This window comes from Bubalus kerabau, chromosome 3, assembly GCF_029407905.1.
Source record: "Bubalus kerabau isolate K-KA32 ecotype Philippines breed swamp buffalo chromosome 3, PCC_UOA_SB_1v2, whole genome shotgun sequence".
NCBI classification, from domain to species: Eukaryota; Metazoa; Chordata; class Mammalia; order Artiodactyla; family Bovidae; genus Bubalus; species Bubalus kerabau.
Genome location: NC_073626.1, coordinates 44995348 through 45015723, shown reverse-complemented (window position 1 = coordinate 45015723; position 20376 = coordinate 44995348). Strand labels below are relative to the sequence as shown.

At 43.2% G+C, this 20376-nt stretch overlaps 1 protein-coding gene across 1 annotated transcript; it reads left to right on the top strand.

The window, feature by feature from the left end:
- Positions 1 to 2126: 2126 nt before the first annotated feature.
- Positions 2127 to 18507, top strand: LOC129646073 (DLA class II histocompatibility antigen, DR-1 beta chain-like). Its single transcript, XM_055571755.1, has 5 exons — positions 2127 to 2276; positions 7323 to 7592; positions 14239 to 14520; positions 15231 to 15333; positions 16659 to 18507. The coding sequence occupies exons 1-5, from the start codon at positions 2177 to 2179 to the stop codon at positions 16684 to 16686; spliced, it is 783 nt and encodes a 260-aa protein (XP_055427730.1). The 5' UTR covers positions 2127 to 2176; the 3' UTR covers positions 16687 to 18507.
- The last annotated feature ends 1869 nt before the right edge of the window (positions 18508 to 20376 follow it).

Below are 20376 nucleotides of genomic sequence, written 5' to 3'. Positions count from 1 at the left end.
CTTTTGCAGTGTTCAAACTTGCACTACATTATGCTGAAAAATCTGGAATAATAAGTGAGACCAATGGACTGGGTTTAGGAATGTTCAAGTCTTTTTTATCTTCAATAAGAAGGAGACGGACAAGAGCTCTAGTGTTATTACAAAAGATCCAAGCCAAGTTTGTCATTTCCAGAGGAAAGCAACAGTGAAGATGAGGGGAAACTTTTGGAGGAACTAGAATTACAACACTGCAACTGCCTCAATTTGTATAAAACGCTGTCATTCACTAAAATGGGCCTCTCATAGATTCACATTTCCATTGAGATGAAGTGAAAAAATTGTTTTAATCTAAGGACCCTGTATGGATATGAGAGTCAGACTGTGAAGAAAGCTGAGTGCCAAAGAATTGATGCTTTTGAACTGTGGTGTTGGAGAAGACTCTTGAGAGTCCCTTGGACTGCAAGGAGATCCAACCAGTCCATTCTGAAGGAGATCAGCCCTGGGATTTCTTTGGAAGGAACGATGCTAAAGCTGAAACTCCAGTACTTTGGCCACCTCATGCGCAGAGTTGACTCATTGGAAAAGACTCTGATGCTAGGAGGGATTGGGGGCAGGAGGAGAAGGGGACGACGGAAGATGAGATGGCTGGATGGCATCACTGACTCGATGGATGTGAGTCTGAGTGAACTCCGGGAGTTGGTGATGGACAGAGAGGCTGGTGTGCTGCGATTCATGGGGTCTCAAAGAGTCGGACACGACTGAGCTACTGAACTGAACTGAAGGACCCTGTTCTCTTCAGAAATTGAATGTAAATTGTTGTGAAGTAATAGCTGATCTTGTGGGGTTTGGAATCACATTTAACTTGGTTGAGTGTGGAGAGTATCACTCATCAGATTTGCATCCTGGCAAAAGTCATTCTTCTCCACCATTTTATTCTGTCCATCTTCTGGTAATTCAATCACTGAAATGATGTGAGAATTCAATAAAATGATGATACAGAAAGCCAGCTCAAAAATTGCTCAATAAATTTTAGTCATTTTAAAAATATATATATTTATTTGGCTGCATTGGGTCTCAGTTGTGGCAAGCAGAATCTTTAGTTATGGCATGTGACTTCTTAGTTGCGGCATGTGGAATCTAGTTCCCTCAACAGGGATCAAACCTGAGCCCCCTGCATTGGGAGCATGGAGTCTTAGCCACTGGACCACCAGGAAAGTACCAGTTCTAGTCATTTTTATGGCAGCATGTTGAGTTTCCTGTCACTAGATACATTAAAGCATGTAAAGATGGACTGTTCATCAGAATTGTGGTAGAAAAAGAATTAATGTAGAACTTTAGATAGACAGCTTTCCTTTAAAATCCATTCTGAATCACAGATACTGCATATATTAATATAAGATGTAATCATTAATCTAAAAGTAGAATGATATATTTAAATCATATGATTGCATCAAAGGAGGTAATTCATAGTTTTTTTCATAGGGTTCTGTTTACTGAACACTCTACAATGTGTTCTGAGCAACATCTGCTTGTATCTTTCCTTCGGGTAAAGCAAGAGAAGGGGACATGTCCCTAGTAGAAAGAGGAGAGTCAAAAATGGGAACCAGGAGGAAGGGATTAATCATTTTTCACATAAAATACTGATTATTCTAAAGCAGAGTTGCTGGTTTGAGACCTATCTGAGCCCCTGCAGGATGGGATTAGCACATGAACCCTGTTACACTGTTAGTTACACACTCTCTGCAAAGGTACCTTCAAGACCCTCCGTTGCACACAGATCCCTCTCTATAAGAGGCTTTCTCTTACGTGTATTCTGGAGGTGCAACTGACGGTAGAGGCAGCGCTGGGAGATGATCCTGAAAAACTTAGGTGACCATCACTTACCAGCAGAGCTGGCGCACGATAGGGCCCCAATTAAAATGCTACAACTACAAACGGATCAAACTTATAAAGCACAAAATTAAAACAATCCTCCTAAGGATTCGAAAGAGGAACTGCACACTGAATATCTGACCAGCAACTGATGATGTTGTCCGCGGATGAATCTGATTGGCTCTCCCAAACTGAGCCGACCCAATCCAGGAATAGAGCAATGAGTTCCTAGGTTGGTAATATTTGAGATGTGGGTGGAGGGGGGCCTTAGTCCTCACCGAGATTTTTCTGCTCCCCTGCACTTTGCCTTCTTCTGTTCTCCTGCATGGTGTGCCTTTGGTTCCCCCCAGGCTCCTGGACAGTAATTCTGCCAGTGATAGTGATGGTGCTGAGCCCTCTCCCGGCTTGGGCTGAGAACACCCGAAGTAAGTGCACACCTTGGAGGGTGAGCCGCTGTGGAGGGAGGGAGAGGGAGGGAGTTAGCTTTACCTCTGTGTCCAGGCCACATCCCTCAAAAATCAGCATCCTCTCCAGTGACTACTTATCTTTATCATGAGTGCTTGCATGCAGGCTCAGTCACTTCAGTCGTGTCCAACTCTTTGCAACCCCATGGACTGTAGCCCGCCAGGCTCCTCTATCCGTGAGATATTCTCCAAGCAGGAGTACTGGAGTGGGTTGCCATGCCCTCCTCCAGGGGATCTTCCCAACCCAAGGATCGAACTCAAGTCTCCTGCATTTCCTGCATCGCAGGCGGATTCTTTATCCATTGAGCCACCTGGGAAGCCCTATCTTTATCATCTGAATCCTCGATTCCTTCCGCAAACAAAAGGCGCCTGGCCTTAATTGCCATTGTAATAGAAAGAAACAATTACTAGACACCCAACATCACAGTGGAGAAATTGGTTTTGATGATAAAACTGATATTTCAATACACTGTTTATCAAAATATAAATGCACTAAATGCAGTATGTTGATTTTGTGTACATAGGCTGTCATTTTTAAATTAGAAAAATAATGATTAAAACACTAATGAAAATCCTTGTTTTTTTTCCTTTAAGTTTATATGTTAATGTTATACAGAGTGAAGTAAGCCAGAAAGAAAAACACCAATACAGTATACTAACACATATGTATGGAATTTAGAAAGATGGTAACAATAACTCTGTATACGAGACAGCAAAAGAGACACTGGTGTATAGAACAGTCTTTTGGACTCTGTGGGAGAGGGAGAGGGTGGGATGATTTGGGAGAATGGCATTGAAATATGTATAATATCATATATGAAACGAGTCGCCAGTCCAGGTTCGATGCACGATGCTGGATGCTTGGGGCTGGTGCACTGGGACGACCCAGAGGGATGGTATGGAGAGGGAGGAGGGAGAAGGGCTCAGGATGGGGAACACATGTATACCTGTGGCAGATTAATTTTGATATATGGCAAAACCAATACAATATTGTAAAGTTAAATAAAATAAAATTAAAAAAAAAAAAAAGGCGCCTGGATACTTGCCCTTTTTAGGAGACCTGCCCAAGGAGCCTTCATATATGTGTATATAGCCTATTTCTTCTCAACTCTCTTCTAATAAAACCTCTCCAGTCTCGCATCCCGTTCTCTCAGGTTTTTGAGAGGATTTAGAAGTGATTTCCAAAATAATTCAAAATGATTATGCTGCTGCTGCTAAGTTGTTTCAGTCGTGTCCGACTCTATGCGACCGCATAGACGGCACCCCACCAGGCTCCCCCATCCCTGGGATTTCCCAGGCAAGAGCACTGGAGTGGGATGCCATTGCCCTCTCCAAAATGATTATGAGTAATTTCAAAATAATTCCCGTCCGTGATTCCGATTACTCTATTAAGCTATGCCAGAAAATGGGAGCGATCCTCTGAAAACGTTAAGGGGATGCAAGAGGAATTAGAAAGACCTCTTCTGGAAGACACTTCTTGTGTCCTCCACAGGATCTGTGACCCTGCTTCTTCTTCCCGGTATGTGAGGATGTTCCAAGTGGCCTCCCCACTGTCTCCTCTTTTTTTCAATTGAAGTATCGTTGATTTACAATATTGGGTCAGCTTCTGGTGTACAGCACAGCAACTCAGTTATCCATACGTATACATGATACGTATGTGCTGGGCTCTCCTGGCGGCTCAGACGGTAAAGAATCTGCCTGCAGTGCAAGAGATCTTGCTTTGATCCCCTGGGTCAGGAAGATCCCCTGGAGAAGGGAATAGCAACCCACTCCAGTATTCCTGCTTAGAGAATTCCATGGACAGAGAAGCCTGGCAGGCTTCAGTCCATGGGGTTTCAAAGAGTCGGACACAACAGAGCAACTAACACTTTCACTTTTTCATAGTTGATTTACAATATTGAGTTGGTTTCAGGTATACAGCACAGCAATTCAGTTACATATATATGTAGTATATATATTCTTTTATATATATAGTATATATATTCTTATAGTATAATATAAAGTATGTATATTCTTTTTCAGATTCTTTTCCCCTTTAGGTTATTACAAAATATTAAGTAGCATCCCCTGTGCTATACAGTAGGTCCTTATTGGTTATCTATTGTCTCTTTTTCTTTCTCCCTAAACCCCACGGTTTATAAGGCCTGTGTCCCTGGACTGGAGGTTCTCTGGCACAAGTTGGGGTTAATTTTCTCTCATTTCTCCTGCGGTGTAAAGCACTCTGGAACTAAAGTGGGGATCCTCAGTACTCGGAATGACCCTGTAGTTAGGGAGCATCTAAGGGGCATTCTGTGATGCCTTAAAAAGCTCAAGAAGAACTGAAAACCTGGCACAGGCCAGTGCTTATCGTGACTATTTTGAACCTTTCTATCCTCTCAGTTTCTGCTACATCACCTCTTGATCTGGCCTGAACCCACAAGAAGAGATTCAACTAATATAGAATGCAGGTGTGTGTCTTCAGTCGCTCAGTTGTATTTGACTGTATGCGATCCTATAGACCATAGCCCACTAGGCTCCTCTGTCCAAGGGGTTCTCCAGGCGAGAATACTGGAGTGGGTTGCCATTCCCTTCTCCAGGGGATATTCCAGACCCTGGAGGGATCAAACACAGGTCTGCTGCATTGCAGGCAGATTCTTTACTGTCTGGGCCACATATTTTATATATATATATATATATATATATATATATATATATATATATAGTATTCACCTGACTTCAGTGCAAGTGTCTAGGGGGCTTTTCCTGAGAAAGTGACATCCAATAAATGATGAGAAGAAAACAATCATGAGAAAGATCTGAGGGACAAATACTCCAGGGACCAAGGGAAAGGTAGAAATGTGGGAAGATGTTTGCTGCATTTAAGGGACAGAAAGAAGGTTCGAGCAGCTGAAACAGATAAAGCAGGTTGGGGAGTGGAACAAGGTGAGGTTGGAGAGAAAGTCAGGAGCCAAATCACGTTAGGCCCCAATGGCCATGATGAGAAATTTGGCTTTTATTTATAGAGATACGTGAAGCTACTAAGGGAAGTTACAAAGTGAGTCCATTTGTATATTTTTTTAATATTTATTTAGTTATTTGGCTGCACTGGATCTTAGTTGTGGCACGCGGGATCTTCGATCTTCATTGTGGCATGCAGATCTGTCGTTGTAGCATGCATGATCTTTTTTTTTTTAGTGGCAGCATGTGGGATTTTAGCTGTGGCACGTGGGATCTAGTTCTTTAACCAAGGAGTGAATGCTGGCCCTGTGCACGGGAAGCTCAGAGTCTTAGCCACTGAACTACTGTCCTATATATATATATTTTTTAATAATTCTAGCTACCACATGGCAATTAGATTGCAGGGGTTCATGCATCCCAATGTTGCATCCCACAGAACATGCATCCCAATGTTCATTCACTGCAGCATTATTTACAATACCCAAAATGTGGAAGCAACTTAAGTGTCCATTGACAGATGAATGGATAAAAATGTGGTACATATACAATGGAATATGACTCAGTCATAAAAAAATGAATGAAATTCTGCCATTTGCAACAATATGGATGGACCTAGAGAGTATTAAGATTAGTGGAATAAGTCAGACAGAAAAAGTTGAATACTCTGTTATCACTTATAAGTGGAATCTAAAACATAAAGCAAACAAATGTATATGACAAAATAGAAACAGACACACAAAGTGTGAACTAGAGGCTACCAGTGGGGAACCGGAAGGCAGGAAGAACGAGACAAGGGTATGGTATTAAGAGATGCAAGTACTATGTATAAAATAAATAAGCAACAAAGACTTATAGTACAGCACAGAAATATAGCCATTATCTTGTAATAACTTTAAATGGAGTATAATCTATAAAAGTATTGAATCACTGTGTTGTACACCTGGAACTGATATAATATTGTAAATCAACGATACTGCAATTTAAGAAAAGACCCCAAAATTAAAAAACATATACAATCGTATGGTATGTATGTGTATATTTGTATCTCTGTATCTTTACACACAGTGAAGCTACAGAACCATGTGTAACCAATAAGAGCTCTGAGACCCAGTTGACCCTTTCCGTCAGCAGGTCAGAATTGCCAAATGAATCTTGGCACCAAATGTTTAGAAAATCTGGCTTTCTGAGCTGTCCAGACTTGGAAAAGGAATGGTGGACCAGTCCTGGGCTTACGATTTTAATCTCCTATAACCCATCAATAGTTTTCATCACATTTAGCATAAAGTCAAAATCCTAATATTGCCTACAAGCGCCTGGTTCCATGTAATTTCTCCAGTCTCATCTTTTAGCCCCCTTTCTCTCACTTTTTTTGTGCTTCAGTGAACTGTCTTCTTGAGGAAGTTCATCAGTTCTTTCAGCTTTTCCACACTTCTACTTCTTTTCCACATTTCTATTTAAAATGTGTCTCTCTTTTTCCCCTAAACTCACACACTCTTGCTCGAGCTCTCAGCCACTTCCCTACTAAGTGTCTTCAGAGACCATGCCTCTGAGCTCTAACCTAACTTAGGTCCTCCCATCATTCACAGATCCCCCCCTGTTATCCTGACATTTCTCATTCCCGTATAAATTGCTGTGCATTTGGCTTCCGTCCATCATTTTCACTAAATTTCAAGCTCCACGAATAGAGGGACGGTGCCCGTTTTCCCCTTCCTGGTATCTCAGAGGCAGCGAGGGTTTGGCAGGCGGGCAGTCCTGACCACGCACTCACAGGAGCAAGGGGGCAGCCGTGTTGAGGCAGAGGTCGTGGGGAGACTCAGCGCTGGTGTCTCTGCGGTGGAGGGTCCCAGGAGGAGGCGGTGGTGGGGACCCCGACCAGGCCACATTTGGCGACGCCAGGCGAGCCTGGTGGCCAAGAGGAGCCCGACTGGCTCAGGGGCAGAGCTCGTCTTCCCTGCGCGGCTGGCGGGGGAGGACGGACCCGGGCTCCGAGGGCCCGGGGGGAGCCCTTGGAAGTCCCCGCTGCCCCGCGGCGCCGGGCGCCCGGTGACCAGGGCACTTCCCTCCCCACAGCACTCTTCATGGTGCAGGGCAAGTCCGAGTGTCACTTCTCCAACGGCACGCAGCAGGTGCGCTTCCTGGACAGGTACATCTACAACCTCGAGGAGCAGGTGCTCTTCGACAGCCTCGTGGGCGAGTACCGGGCGCGGACCGAGATGGGGCGGCCGGCGGCCGAGCGCTGGAACCGCTGGCCCCAGGCACTGCAGCGGGCCCGCGCCGCCGTGCACGCCTTCTGCGCCAACAACTACGAGTTCTTTGCGAGCCGCACGGTGCAGAGAAGAGGTGAGCCGGGGTGGGGGTGAGAGGTCGGTGCAGGGGAGGGGAGTGTGAGAGCGACCGAGACAGAGACGGAGAGACAGAGAGAGACGGAGATAGAGAGACAGAGGTGGAGATAGAGAGACAGACACAGAGAGAGATGGAGAGACAGAGACAGAGAGACACAGAGAGAAAGAGACAGAGACACAGACAGATGGAGAGACAGAGAGATAGAGAGACAGAGATGGAGAGACAGAGACAGACAGGCAGAGATAGAGACACAGAGAGACAGAGAGAGACGGAGCTAGACTGAGTCCAGTGAGTGAGTAGGATTGGGGAGGACAGTGCAGGCTACGGGGCTCCCCGTGTGAGAGCCTGCTGTCAGAAAGCTAGTGTGCGGTTTTGTCAGTATGCGGTGGGCGGAGAGAGGGTGTGTGGTGGGGAGTGGACCGGGGTCTGAGACTGGGAGAGAGGGGCGAGGTGGGAAGACAGATGTAGGGGACCGGGGTCTGGGCCTCCTGCCGTCCAGGGAGGGCTGGGGCTGGGGTGGAGGGGAAGGCTGGCTGAAGTGGGGACAGAGATTCGGGAAGGGGCCTACAGGTGTCCGTGGTTTGGGGGAGGTTTGGGGGAGCTGAGGAATGTAAAAGGACTGTGAGTCTGTGAGAAGAGCTCCATCTGCTCTGGGCACACCCCTCACTGCTGAACCCTCCGCAGTAAGTGTGCTGGCGTCTGTGTGCAGGAGTGTTGCATTGAGAATAAATTTGTGGGCGCACTAATTTCTAGGGGTGCAGTGGAGAGGAACCTCCCACACCCCTCTGACCTTTCTGAAGCTGCTTTTAGTTCTAAATTTCCGACTACTTTTTTGCTTTCTTGGTATGTACATGTTTACATATTTGAAATGATTGTGAAGCCAACTTTCGGATATAACTTTGTTATTTAATATTAACATATAATATTACCATGTTTATAATGCTAATAGTACTTAGGTAGTTACATATTAACCCTTTGTATGGTTGTAAACAATTTATCTGGCACTCCCCATTGTAAATTTTATTTTCCATATTGCCATTTAGTTGGAAATTTATCTTATTGTTTTTAACTTATATTTCTTTTATTTCTAAAGTTCTCTTTTATCACTTTTTTTTTTTTTTTGCCAGTTGTATAATGACTGCTCCAAACACTATCTATTAATCTGTTATTGCTGGGGTCCATGTGTTTTTCTCAGTAATTTTATGGCTTCTCTATGCAGTAAGATTATTAACATTTTGAGTCAACATTTTCTCCAGTTTGCAGTTTCTATTAGATTCTGTTTAATATTTTCCATGTTAAGAGTTTAACAGTTTTTATTTACTGAAATAGAAACAGCAAAATTGTGACTAATGGTTTACCGTCGATCTTAAATCTACTATTTTGTGGTTCTGTACAAATGCATCCCCCACTTCTCCTTTCTTTTAAAATAATTGTATTTACCTAGGGCCTGATAGTGTTAGAGAAGGAAATGGCAACCCACTCCAGTACTCTTGCCTGGAAAATTCCATGGACTGAGGAGCCTGGAGGGCTACAGTCCACGGGGTCGCAAAGAGTCGGACACGACTGAGCAGCTTCACTTTCACTTTGATAGTGTTAGAGGTTGTTTCAGATATTGAGTCCCAGGCCATACTCTGATCACAGATGTCAGTTTAGAAGGAGAGAGAATTCTAAAATGATAACAATTCCAAAAATTGTTGTATTCAGTCACTCAGTCATGTCCAACTCTTTGTGACCCTCTGGACTGCTGCACACCAGGCTTCTCTGTCCTTCACCGTCTCCCAGAGTTTGCTCAAACTCATGTCCATTGAGTCAATGATGCTGTCCAACCATCTCATCCTCTGTCACCTCCTTCTCCTGGCTTCAGTCTTACCCAGCATCAGCATCTTTTCCAACAAGCCAACTGTTCGCATCAGGTGGCCAAAGTATTGGAGCTTCAGCTTCAGCATCAGTCCTTCCAATGAGAATTCAGGGTTGATTTCTTTTAGGATGGACTGGTTTGATCCCCTTGCTCTCCAAGGAGTCTCAAGAGTCTTTTTTAGCACCACAGTTTGGAGCTGTTTCTCTGCTCTTCCTCAGTAGCATACTGGACACCTTCTGACCTGGGGGGCTCATCTTTCAATGTCATTCTTTCTGACTTTTCATACTGTTCATGGGGTTCTCAAGGCAAGAATGCTGAACTGGTTTGCCATTCTCCAGTGGACCATGTTTTGTCAGGACTCCACCATGGCCCATCTGTCTTGGGTGGCCTTGCACGGCATGGCTCACAGTTTCATTGGCTTACACAGGCTGAGATCCATGTGATCATTTTGGTTAGTTTTCTGAGTTTATAGTTTTCATTCTGTCTGAGTTCTGATGCATGGCGATAAGAGGCTTGTGCAAGCTCCCTGATGGGAGAGACTGGCTGTGGGGAGAACTGGGTCTTGCTCTGATGGGTAGGGTCACGCTCAGTAAGTCTTTAATCCAGTTTTCTGCTAATGGCTGGGGCTATGCTCGCTCCCTGAGGCAACCCAGTCCTGGACTCTGCAGTCTCTGAGCTAGGGCTATCAGCTCCAAGGATAGGGCTAATGGACGTAAACCTCCTCCAAGTGGATGTAAGCCACACACCACGCCTCCCGGGACTGCTGCTGCCAGAGCCCCTGCCCCCGTGGGAGGCCACTGCTGACCTATGCCTCTGCAGGAGACCCTCAAACACTCACAGGCAGGGCTGGCTCAGTGTCTTGTGGGGTCACTGCTCCTTTCCCTGGGTCCTGGTGTGGACAAGTTTTGTTTGTACCCTCCAAGAGCCTCTTGATTGAGCCCCTCCTACCATCTCATTGTGGCTTCTCCTTTGTCCTTGGACATGGGATATCTTTTCTTTGGTGGGTTCCAACATCCTGCTGTCAATAGCCTTGTTCAGCCGCTAGTTGCGATTTTGGTGTTCTCGCAGGAAAAGATGAGCTCACACCCTTCTACTCTGCCATTTGTATAATGTCAGACAGCTGTAATCAGGTCAGACTACTATAATAAACTACCATAAACTGTTTTATGTTAAAAATGACATAAGTGTATTTCTCACAGCTTTAAAGAAGAATAAGTCGAAAATCAAGGCACAGGCAGATTCAGTGTCTGATGAGATCCCACTGTGACTTTTTTTGAAAAAAGGGAGACAAAGGGAGAGATTAATCAGCTGAGTATAAAGCTATAACAACTTTTAAAATGATGAACTCTCCATGTTGCTTTTCCTGTGCAGGACTCATGTTTTCCTTGAGACACCCCCCATGGAGAATGACCTCTGTAGTCCATCTCTGCTGCTCAGGGGAAGAACAGGTTCCATGCAGCTCTACATCTCTACCAACCCCACTGCTGCTCTCTCATTTATCCTGAAGCTTTGAATTGTATTTTCTTTCATAGTAAAAAAAAAAACCCAAAATTCAACCTGTAACTAACATATATTGAGCACTAAGTTCCAGCCTTTTTTGGCCACTCCACACAACCTGTGGGACTTTAATTCCTCAATCAGGGGTTGAACCAGCCCCTTGGCAGGGAGAGTGCAGAGTCCTAACCACTGGACCACCTGGGAATTCCTCCAGCTGTTTCTTAACATAGTTTAGGTCTATCAAGTCTTTTTTTAAAATATGATGGTCAATATTTTTTATTGAAGTATAGTTGATTTACAGTGTTGTGTTAATCTCTGCTGTACAGCAAAGTGATTCAGTTACAAACATTCTTCTTTTAATACTCTTTTCCATTATGCTTTATTTTAGGATACTGAATCTAGTTATCTGTGCTATACAGTGGGACCGTGTTGTTTATCTGTTTTGTATATAATAACTTTCATCTACCAACCCCAGACTCCCGCTCCATCCCTCCCCCAAGCCCGTCCCCCTTGGCAACTACAGGTCTGTTCTCTGTGTCCATGTGTCTGTTTCGTAAATAAGTTCATTGTGTCGTATTTTAGATTCCACACATAAGTGACAGCATGTGGTATCTGTCCTTCTGTTTCTGACTGACTTGACTTAGTATGATCATCTCTAGGGGCATCTGTGTTGCTGTAAATGGCATTATTTTGTTCTTTTTTATGGCTGAGTGGTAGTCCATCTTGGAGAAGGCAATGGCACCCCACTCCAGTACTCTTGCCTGGAGAATCCCATGGACAGAGGAGCCTGGTAGGCTGCAGTCCATGGGGTCGTTACGAGTCAGACACGACTGAGCAACTTCACTTTCACTTTTCCCTTTCATGCATTGGAGAAGGAAATAGCAACCCACTCCAGTGTTCTTGCCTGGAGAATCCCAGGGACGGGGGAGCCTGGTGGGCTGCCATCTATGGGGTCGCACAGAGTCGAACATGACTGAGGTGACTTAGCAGCAGTAGTCCATCTTTTTTTTTAATATAAATTTATTTATTTTAATTGGAGGCTAATTACTTTACAATATTGTATTGGTTTTGCCATACATTGATTTGAATCGGCCATGGGTGTACATGTGTTCCCCATCCTGAACCCCCCTCCCACCTCTTTCCCCATCCCATCCCTCTGGGTCATCCCAATGTACCAGCCCCAAGCATCCTGTATCATGCATTGAACCTGGACTGGTGATTCATTTCACATATGATATTATACATGTTTCAATGCCATTCTCCCAAATCATCCCACCCTCGCCCTCTCCCACGGAGTCCAAAAGACTGTTCTATACATCTGTGTCTCTTTTGCTGTCTTGCATACAGGGTTATCATTACCATCTTTCTAAATTCTGTATATATGCATTAGTATACTGTATTGGTGTTTTTCTTTCTGGCTTACTTCACTCTGTATAATGGGCTCCAGTTTCATCCACCTCATTAGAACTGATTCAAATGTATTCTTTTTAAAGGCTGAGTAATACTCCATTGTGTATATGTCCCACAGCTTTCTTATCCATTCGTCTGCTGATGGACATCTAGGTTGCTTCCATGTCCTGGCTATTATAAACAGTGCTGCGATGAACACTGGGGTACACGTGTCTCTTTCAATTCTGGTTTCCTCGGTGTGTATGCCCAGCAGTGGGATTGCTGGGTCATAAGGCAGTTCTATTTCCAGTTTTTTAAGGAATCTCCACTGTTCTCCATAGTGGATGTACTAGTTTGCATTCCCACCAACAGTGTAAGAGGGTTCCTTTTTCTCCACACCCTCTCCAGCATTTATTGCTTGTAGACTTTGGATAGCAGCCATTCTGACTGGTGTGAAATGATACCTCATTGTGGTTTTGATTTGCATTTCTCTGATAACGAGTGATGTTGAGCATCTCTTCATGTGTTTTTTAGCCATCTGTATGTCTTCTTTGGAGAACTGTCTGTTTAGTTCTTTAGCCCATTTTTTGATTGGGTCATTTATTTTTCTGGAGTTGAGCTGTAGGAGTTGCTTGTATATTTTTGAGATTAATTCTTTGTCCATTGCTTCATTTGCTATTATTTTCTCCCATTCTGAAGGCTATCTTTTCACCTTGCTTATAGTTTCCTTTGTTGTGCAGAAGCTTTTAATTTTAATTAGGTCCCATTTGTTTATTTTTGCTTTTTTTCCAATATTCTGGGAGGTGGGTCATAGAGAATCCTGCTGTGATTTATGTCAGAGAGTGTTTTGCCTATGTTCTCCTCTAGGAGTTTTATAGTTTCTGGTCATATGTTTAGATCTTTAATCCATTTTGAGTTTATTTTTGTGTATGGTGTTAGAAAGTGTTCTAGTTTCATTCTTTTACAAGTGGTTGACCAGTTTTCCCAGCACCACTTGTTAAAGAGATTGTCTTTTCTCCATTGTATATTCTTGCCTCCTTTGTCAAAGATAAGGTGTCCATAAGTGTGTGGATTTATCTCTGGGCTTTCTATTTTGTTCCATTAAACTATATTTCTGTCTTTGTGCCGGTACCATACTGTCTTGATGACTGTGGCTTTGTAATAGAGCCTGAAGTCAGGTAGGTTGATTCCTCCAGTTCCATTCTTCTTTCTCAAGATTGCTTTGGCTATTTGAGGTTTTTTGTATTTCCATACAAATTGTGAAATTATTTGTTCTAGCTCTATGAAAAATACCGTTGGTAGCTTGATAGGGATTGCATTGAATCTATAGATTGCTTTGGGTAGTATACTCATTTTCACTATATTGATTCTTCTGATCCATGAACATGGTATATTTCTCCATCTATTAGTGTCCTCTTTGATTTCTTTCACCAGTGTTTTATAGTTTTCTATATATAGCCCATCTTATATATGACTCATCTAACTCAAAGAGGTAAGTTTGTTTCATTATCCTCCTTAGAGATAAGAAAGTTGAAGCACAAAGTAATTTAAAAGCTCTTCCAGAATTAACCAGATAGAAGCAGAGCCTGGATTTGAACCCAGGGAGCCTAGTTACAGAAATCACACTTTTAATAAATATAACCTGTGTCCTGCAAAAAGTGTAAATACTGCAGTTCAACAATAAGTAACTCCTTCAAGTTATGAAAAGAAATCCCACAATTTTCCTCAACATCTCTCAACTCTAATAGGGGTTGGAGGTTTTAGGGTTAAATTCAAGCACGATTCATGGCACCATGTCCTCTGAAGCCACATGGGAAGCCTGGCCTGTCCAAGGCTGCAGTCTGGTCAGGAGACTTAGTCTGTCTCCCACACTAACCCCCGCTGCGTTTTCTCTCCTAGTTCAGCCTACCGTGACTGTGTATCCTGTAAAGAGTCGGCCCCTATGGCACCACAACCTCCTGGTCTGCTCTGTGAATGGTTTCTACCCAGGCCACATTGAGGTCAGGTGGTTCCGGAACGGCCAGGAAGAGGAGGCCGGGGTGGTCTCCACAGGCCTGATACCTAATGGAGACTGGACCTTCCAGATCATGGTGATGCTTGAAATAGTTCCTCAGGGTGGAGAGGTCTATGCCTGCCACGTGGAGCACCCCAGCCGGACGAGCCCTGTCACAGTGGAATGGAGTGAGGAGCTCTCCGATCTCATAAGTTTCTCAGCCACCACGGAGGGGGCCCGCTTACCCCCGAGTGTCAGGATTCTCCTCTCCCCACACAAGTGTCCATGGGCTCCATGTTCTCTTCTCCTTCAGCTGAGGTTGTTGGGGTTGCCCTGTGACGTCCTGTGATGGAGATCCTCCGAGAGTTTGCAGATATCCCATGATGGTTTCTGTAAATGCCTGGGCCCCCTTGGGAGCCAGTTCTGCTCAACAAGCAGAGAAGATGACATCTCTCTTTGAGCCTCCTGTGACCTCCCAGGTCATGGTCACTCTTCAGTCCTGGGCACCAGTCCCCTGTGTCAAGTTGGGCTTGTGCTTCAGACACTCTTACCCTGAGTTGTTCACTGTGATCTGAGAAGGGGCACATCCACTCCAAGGACCAAGTTCAGTCCCAGCTCTGCCTTTTATTAGCTCTGTCAGCCAAGACAGACTTCCCCACCTCATCCAGTCCCGGGCACACATCCATCAGATGTTGAAGATATGTGGCCTTCTATCAGGGCTGGGATACTTAAATGAGTCACTGCCCGAACCTTGTAGCAACTCAGCTTGAATTTTCATCTCTTTTCTAGGAATGGCCATTTATTTCAGTTTTTTCAGAGCAGGCTTCTTCCCCCCAGTTTCAATTAGAGAAGTTGGATTTGGGATAAAAATCACTCAGAAACTGGCTTCTTTTCTCAGGGGCACAGAACGAATCTTCACAAGAAAAGATGCTGAGTGGAATCGGGGCCTGTGTTCTGGGTCTGCTCTTCCTTGGGATGGGGCTGCTCTTCTACATCAGGAGGTAAGGGACCTGTTGGCAGCTGAGACGCCCCACAGATTGTTTGGAGGAAGAAATATGGCTTTACTCAGTTAAGTTCTCTGAATACAACCTTTGCCTAGTTGATTTCAACTTTCCTAGAAGTCCAGAAAGTACCTATGGGTGAAATATAAGAGGTGATGGCCTGTAGAGATAAGAGAAGGGTTAGCATGCATGGACATCTCAGATGGAAATCCTGGAGCAAATGCAAGAAGAGACACTAAGGCTGATGAAATGGTGCTAGATTTGTGTGATGGAAGCTTCCTAGGTCATATGCATTCCAGGGTCTGCTCCCCTCTCCACCCTGGTATTCAGTGATGCAAGAAATCTCAGGGGGTGGTCAGGGGCTGAGACACAGTATCCTGGGAATGTGCCTCCTCCCTCTCCTTTCCTAGGAGACACTGGGCTTCATCCTCTTTTAGAGAGAGGTTTGGTCTCCTAGGAACAGTGGTGGTGATGACAAGTGAGGCGACAGACAAAATGAGAAAGACTGAAATCTGATTAGGCAGTTTGCAGTAAAGTTTTGCACAGTTAATAAGAGAACAGACTTGTGTTTGCCAAGGGGGAGGGGGTGGAGAAGAGAGAGATTGGGAGTCTGGGATTGGCAGATGCCAACTATTATATACAGGATGGATAAACACCAAGGTCCTACTGTACAGCACAGGAAACTCTATATCCTGAGATAAACCGTAATGGAAAAGAACATTTTTAAAATGTATGTATGTGGAGTTTTCCCTGGTGCTCCAGTGGTTAAGAAGCCACCTCCCAATGCAGGGGACACAGGTTCAATCCGGGGTTGGGGAACTAAGATGCCACCTGCCACAGGGCTAATAAGCTTGTATGCCACAGCTACTGTGTCAATGCACCCTAGAGCCTGTGCTCTGCAACAGGAGAAACCACCACAGTGAGAAGCCCACCAGCCACAACTAGAGAAAGCCTGTGCCCCGCAACAAAGATCCAGTGCAACCATAAATAAATGAAAAGTAAAATTTAAATGTGTATATGTGTATAACTGGGTCACTTTGCTGTACAGCAGAAATGAAAACAACACTGTAAATCAACTATAGTTCAATAAAATTAACAAATAAAGACTGCCAGGCCAGCAGCCACCAAAGGGGCATCTCTTCGATTAAAAGCTCTAAAAATAATAAAATAAGTGGCCTGTGGCCTGAGGTAGCTGTGGTTCAGGGAGGCTTAAGACTGATTTCCTCCTTCTTACTGCAGAGCTCTCAGGGGAGGCCCCCAGAAAGGGGGGAAGAAGCAGCGTGAAGCAGTGATATGGAAACAGCCCTTTCCTCTGTCCCCTGCAGGTCCCCTGAGCTGGAGCAGAGACCGTGACACTTGGACGAGAACCTTCTGTCCCAGCTTTTTCGCAGCTTGAAAAGGTTTCCTACTTCAGACCGTGGGCCTCTTATTTTATTACTTTTAGAGCTTTTAATCGAAGAGATGCCCCTCTGGTGGCTGCTGGCCTGGCAGTCTTTATTTGTTAATTTTATTGAAATATGGTTGATTTCAGTGTTGTTTTCATTTCTGCTGTACAGCGTCCACTCCTCACAACGAGAGCACTTTCTCAGGATCTAATTTGCTCTGGGTTGAATGACCCTGCAGAAAAAGCGCTGGGTGGCTTCTTCGGCCCCTACTCTGCTGCACCCAGAAGTCTCCAAGATTGATCCCAGTACCTTATCTTCATTCTTTCCTGGTCCTCTTTGTTCTCTGCCCCTGCTGCCTCCATCCGTCCACATTTCTTTATATGTATTTTTTTGAAATACAAGAGAGTGGAATCTTCGTACAGGTTAGACAAGGCATGGTGTGTATTCATGATAGCATTAAGTCGGAAGTCACTTTCAACTGCTCATTGATCTCATTCCTCTAATTAAGTTCCTTTAAGTTTAGAGAGGAACAGAAATGGGCAAAAGGGGAAGGAGCCAAAGAGCTACTTTCCAAAAGCAACAAATTTGAGTAAGGTGATACATAGAAGCAGAAAATTACAACTCTGTAATCAGAACAGAGTTTTTAACATTTTCTTATAGCATAAAGATTAAAGAGGGGAAAGGCAGAAAAATAACTATAGCTACTTCAACTTGGGAATAAACACAACACAAAAGGCGCTCTTTTGAGACAAAAAATACAAAAAGGGAAGGGAAAAAGTACAAAAGCCGAATAGGTAAATGAAGATAAAGTGCTATCAGCAGGAAAAAAGACTATTTTATCTACGATATGTTTTATATGAACTTCATGGTGGCCACAAAACATAAATCTAGAACAGAGATATAAAACATTAAAAAAAAAGGGAACTGAAGAAGACATACTGTAAAGCCACCAAGTTAAAATGGCAGATAGAAACACAAGGAAAAAGGAAGCAATAGAGATCAGAAAACAAAAGATAAAATAACAGTACCGTGTCCTCATCTATCAATAATCACCCTAAATGAAAATAAGTTGAATCAGCCAATCAAAACACACCACTGGTAACCACTTCTCTGTTCATTGTATCTAAGCATTTATTTTTGTTTGATATGTTTTATTTATTTTGTTTTGCTTGTTTTTGCATTCCACATATTATGAGTAAAGTCGTACAATATATATCTTTCTCTATCTGACTTATTTTACTTGGCGTCATACCCTTGAGGTCCATCCATGTGGTTGCAAATGGAAAGACTTCACCTTTTTTACGGCTGATAGCACTCCATTGTATAAATATATATATATACCACATACCACGTCTTGTTTTAATCCATTCATCTGTTGGTGGGCACTTAGGTTGTTCCATATTTTGGCTATTGCAAATATTACTGTGATAAACATGTGGATGCATATATCTTTTTGAGTTAGTGTTTGCATAGTCTTTGGAGGAGGGTGAGATGGGTAAAGGGGATCAACTGTATGAAGGTGAATGGAAACTAAATTTCTGGCATGCTCTAGTGTACACAGAAGTAGAAATATAAGGTTTTAATGCAAAACTTATATAGTGCTATAAATTAATGTTCATTTCAGTTCAGTTGCTCAGTCATGTCCGATTCTTTGTGACCCCGTGGACTGCAGCATGCCAGGCTTCCCTGTCCATCAGCAACTCCCGGAGCTTACTCAAACTCATGTCCATAGAGTCGGTGATGCCATCCAACCATCCCGTCCTCTGTTATCCCCCTCTCCTCCTAAATTCATGTTACCTCAATAAAAAATAAATTTAAAACAAGAAAAAAAAATCTATAATTTACTAAAACATTAAATTTTACCTGTAGAAAGAATGAAATTGTGGTAAGCTAATTACACCTCAGGAGATTTGTTAGAATAATCTTTTTTTTTTTTTTTTTTAAGAAAAAGAGTCTACCTAAGCAAGACAGAAGACCTAGAAGACATAAATAAAAATATGTCTTTGAATAAAAATTAAAAATATATTTGCATGGATAAAATAAGTTTTAAAGAAATAAAGCTCAGGAAAACTTTGTAACACATAAGGCTGACAATTGGATTAACTTTCTTATCATCTAAAATTGCCAACAAATCTATAAATAAATAAACAAAAATAAACAACAGAAAATTGGTCAAAGATCTAGACTATTTACAGATGATAATATACCAAAGGCCATTTTTTATAATCTTGAATGACAAATAACCCAATAGCCTGCATACCAGAGACATCTGTGATTGTTCTATTACTTGAATAGTCCAGCGGTTTTGTTTTTGGTTTTTTTTTTCAATGTTTACAATTATCCAGTTTTAGAAAAGAGAGACTTTAATGCCTGGTTACTTGTTTTATGCTGTAATCTAGTTTATTTTATGTAAAATGTATATTGAATGCTTTCCTTTTTTATACCTGCCTTAAATAATTTGGCAATCAGAATTAAAAAGGTTTTTTTCATATATTAAAAAAAGATATTTACTGAAACACACCAATAATCAAAAACATATAAATTCAGATAGTGATATGATGAAATATTTCTCCCCTAAATTGGCAAATGTTGTAGTCTGGTTTTGTAAATAAAGGATTTAGAAGATTCTGTGAGAATGGATTCTCTCATATATTATTAGTAACATCATGAACTTGGTTGTATCTATGGCTCAGATGATAAAGAATATGCCTGCAATGCAGGAGTCCTGGATTCAATCTCTGGGTCAGGAAGATACCCTGGAGAAGGGAATGGCAACCCACTCCAGAAATCTTGCCTGGAAAATTCCATGGACAGAGGGATTTGGCAGCCTACAGTCCCTGGGGTCGCAAAAAGTCAGACACAGCTGAGCAGTTAACACAGTCATTAAAATTAAGAGTGCAAATGTTGCATGTTTGACAACAACAATAAAATCCGCATCTATATATCTGCTATGTTCTGAATGTTTGTGCCTCTACAAAATGTGTCTGTTGAAACCTGATCCTTAATGTGATGGTATTAGGAAGTGGAGCCTTTGGGGGTGATTAGGTCTTGAAAGTTGAGCCCCTATCAGTTCAGTTCAGTTCAGTTGCTCAGTCATGTCCGACTATTTGCAACCCCATGAATTGCATCACACCAGGCCTCCCTGTCCATCACCAACTCCCGGAGTTCACTCAAACTCATGTCCATGGAGTCAGTGATGCCATCCAGCCATCTCATCCTCTGTCGTCCCCTTCTCCTCCTGCCCCCAATCCCTCCCAGCATCAGAGTTGTTTCCAGTGAGTCAACTCTTCGCATGAGGTGGCCAAAGTACTGGAGTTTCTGCTTCAGCATCATTCCTTCCAAAGAACACCCAGGACTTATTTCCTTTAGAATGGACTGGTTGGATCTCCTTGCAGTCCAAGGGACTCTCAAGAGTCTTCTCCAACACCACAGTTCAAAAGCATCAATTCTTTGGTGCTCAGCTTTCTTCACAGTACAACTCTCATATCCATACATGACTACTGGAAAAACCATAGCCTTGACTAGATGGACCTTTGTTGGCAAGGTAATGTCTCTGCTTTTGAATATGCTATCTGGGTTGGTCATAACTTTTCTTCCAAGGAGTAAGCGTCTTTTAATTTCACGGCTGCAATCACCATCTGCAGTGATTTTGGAGCCC

Excerpts from the sequence above, each read along its gene's own strand:
- LOC129646073 (XM_055571755.1), top strand. The coding sequence starts at position 2,177 with ATGGTGTGCCTTTGGTTCCCCCCAGGCTCCTGGACAGTAATTCTGCCA. Across the intron at positions 7,593-14,238 it reads CCGCACGGTGCAGAGAAGAG|TTCAGCCTACCGTGACTGTG; the intron begins GTGAGCCGGGGT and ends TTTCTCTCCTAG. Across the intron at positions 14,521-15,230 it reads CCCTGTCACAGTGGAATGGA|GGGCACAGAACGAATCTTCA; the intron begins GTGAGGAGCTCT and ends TTCTTTTCTCAG.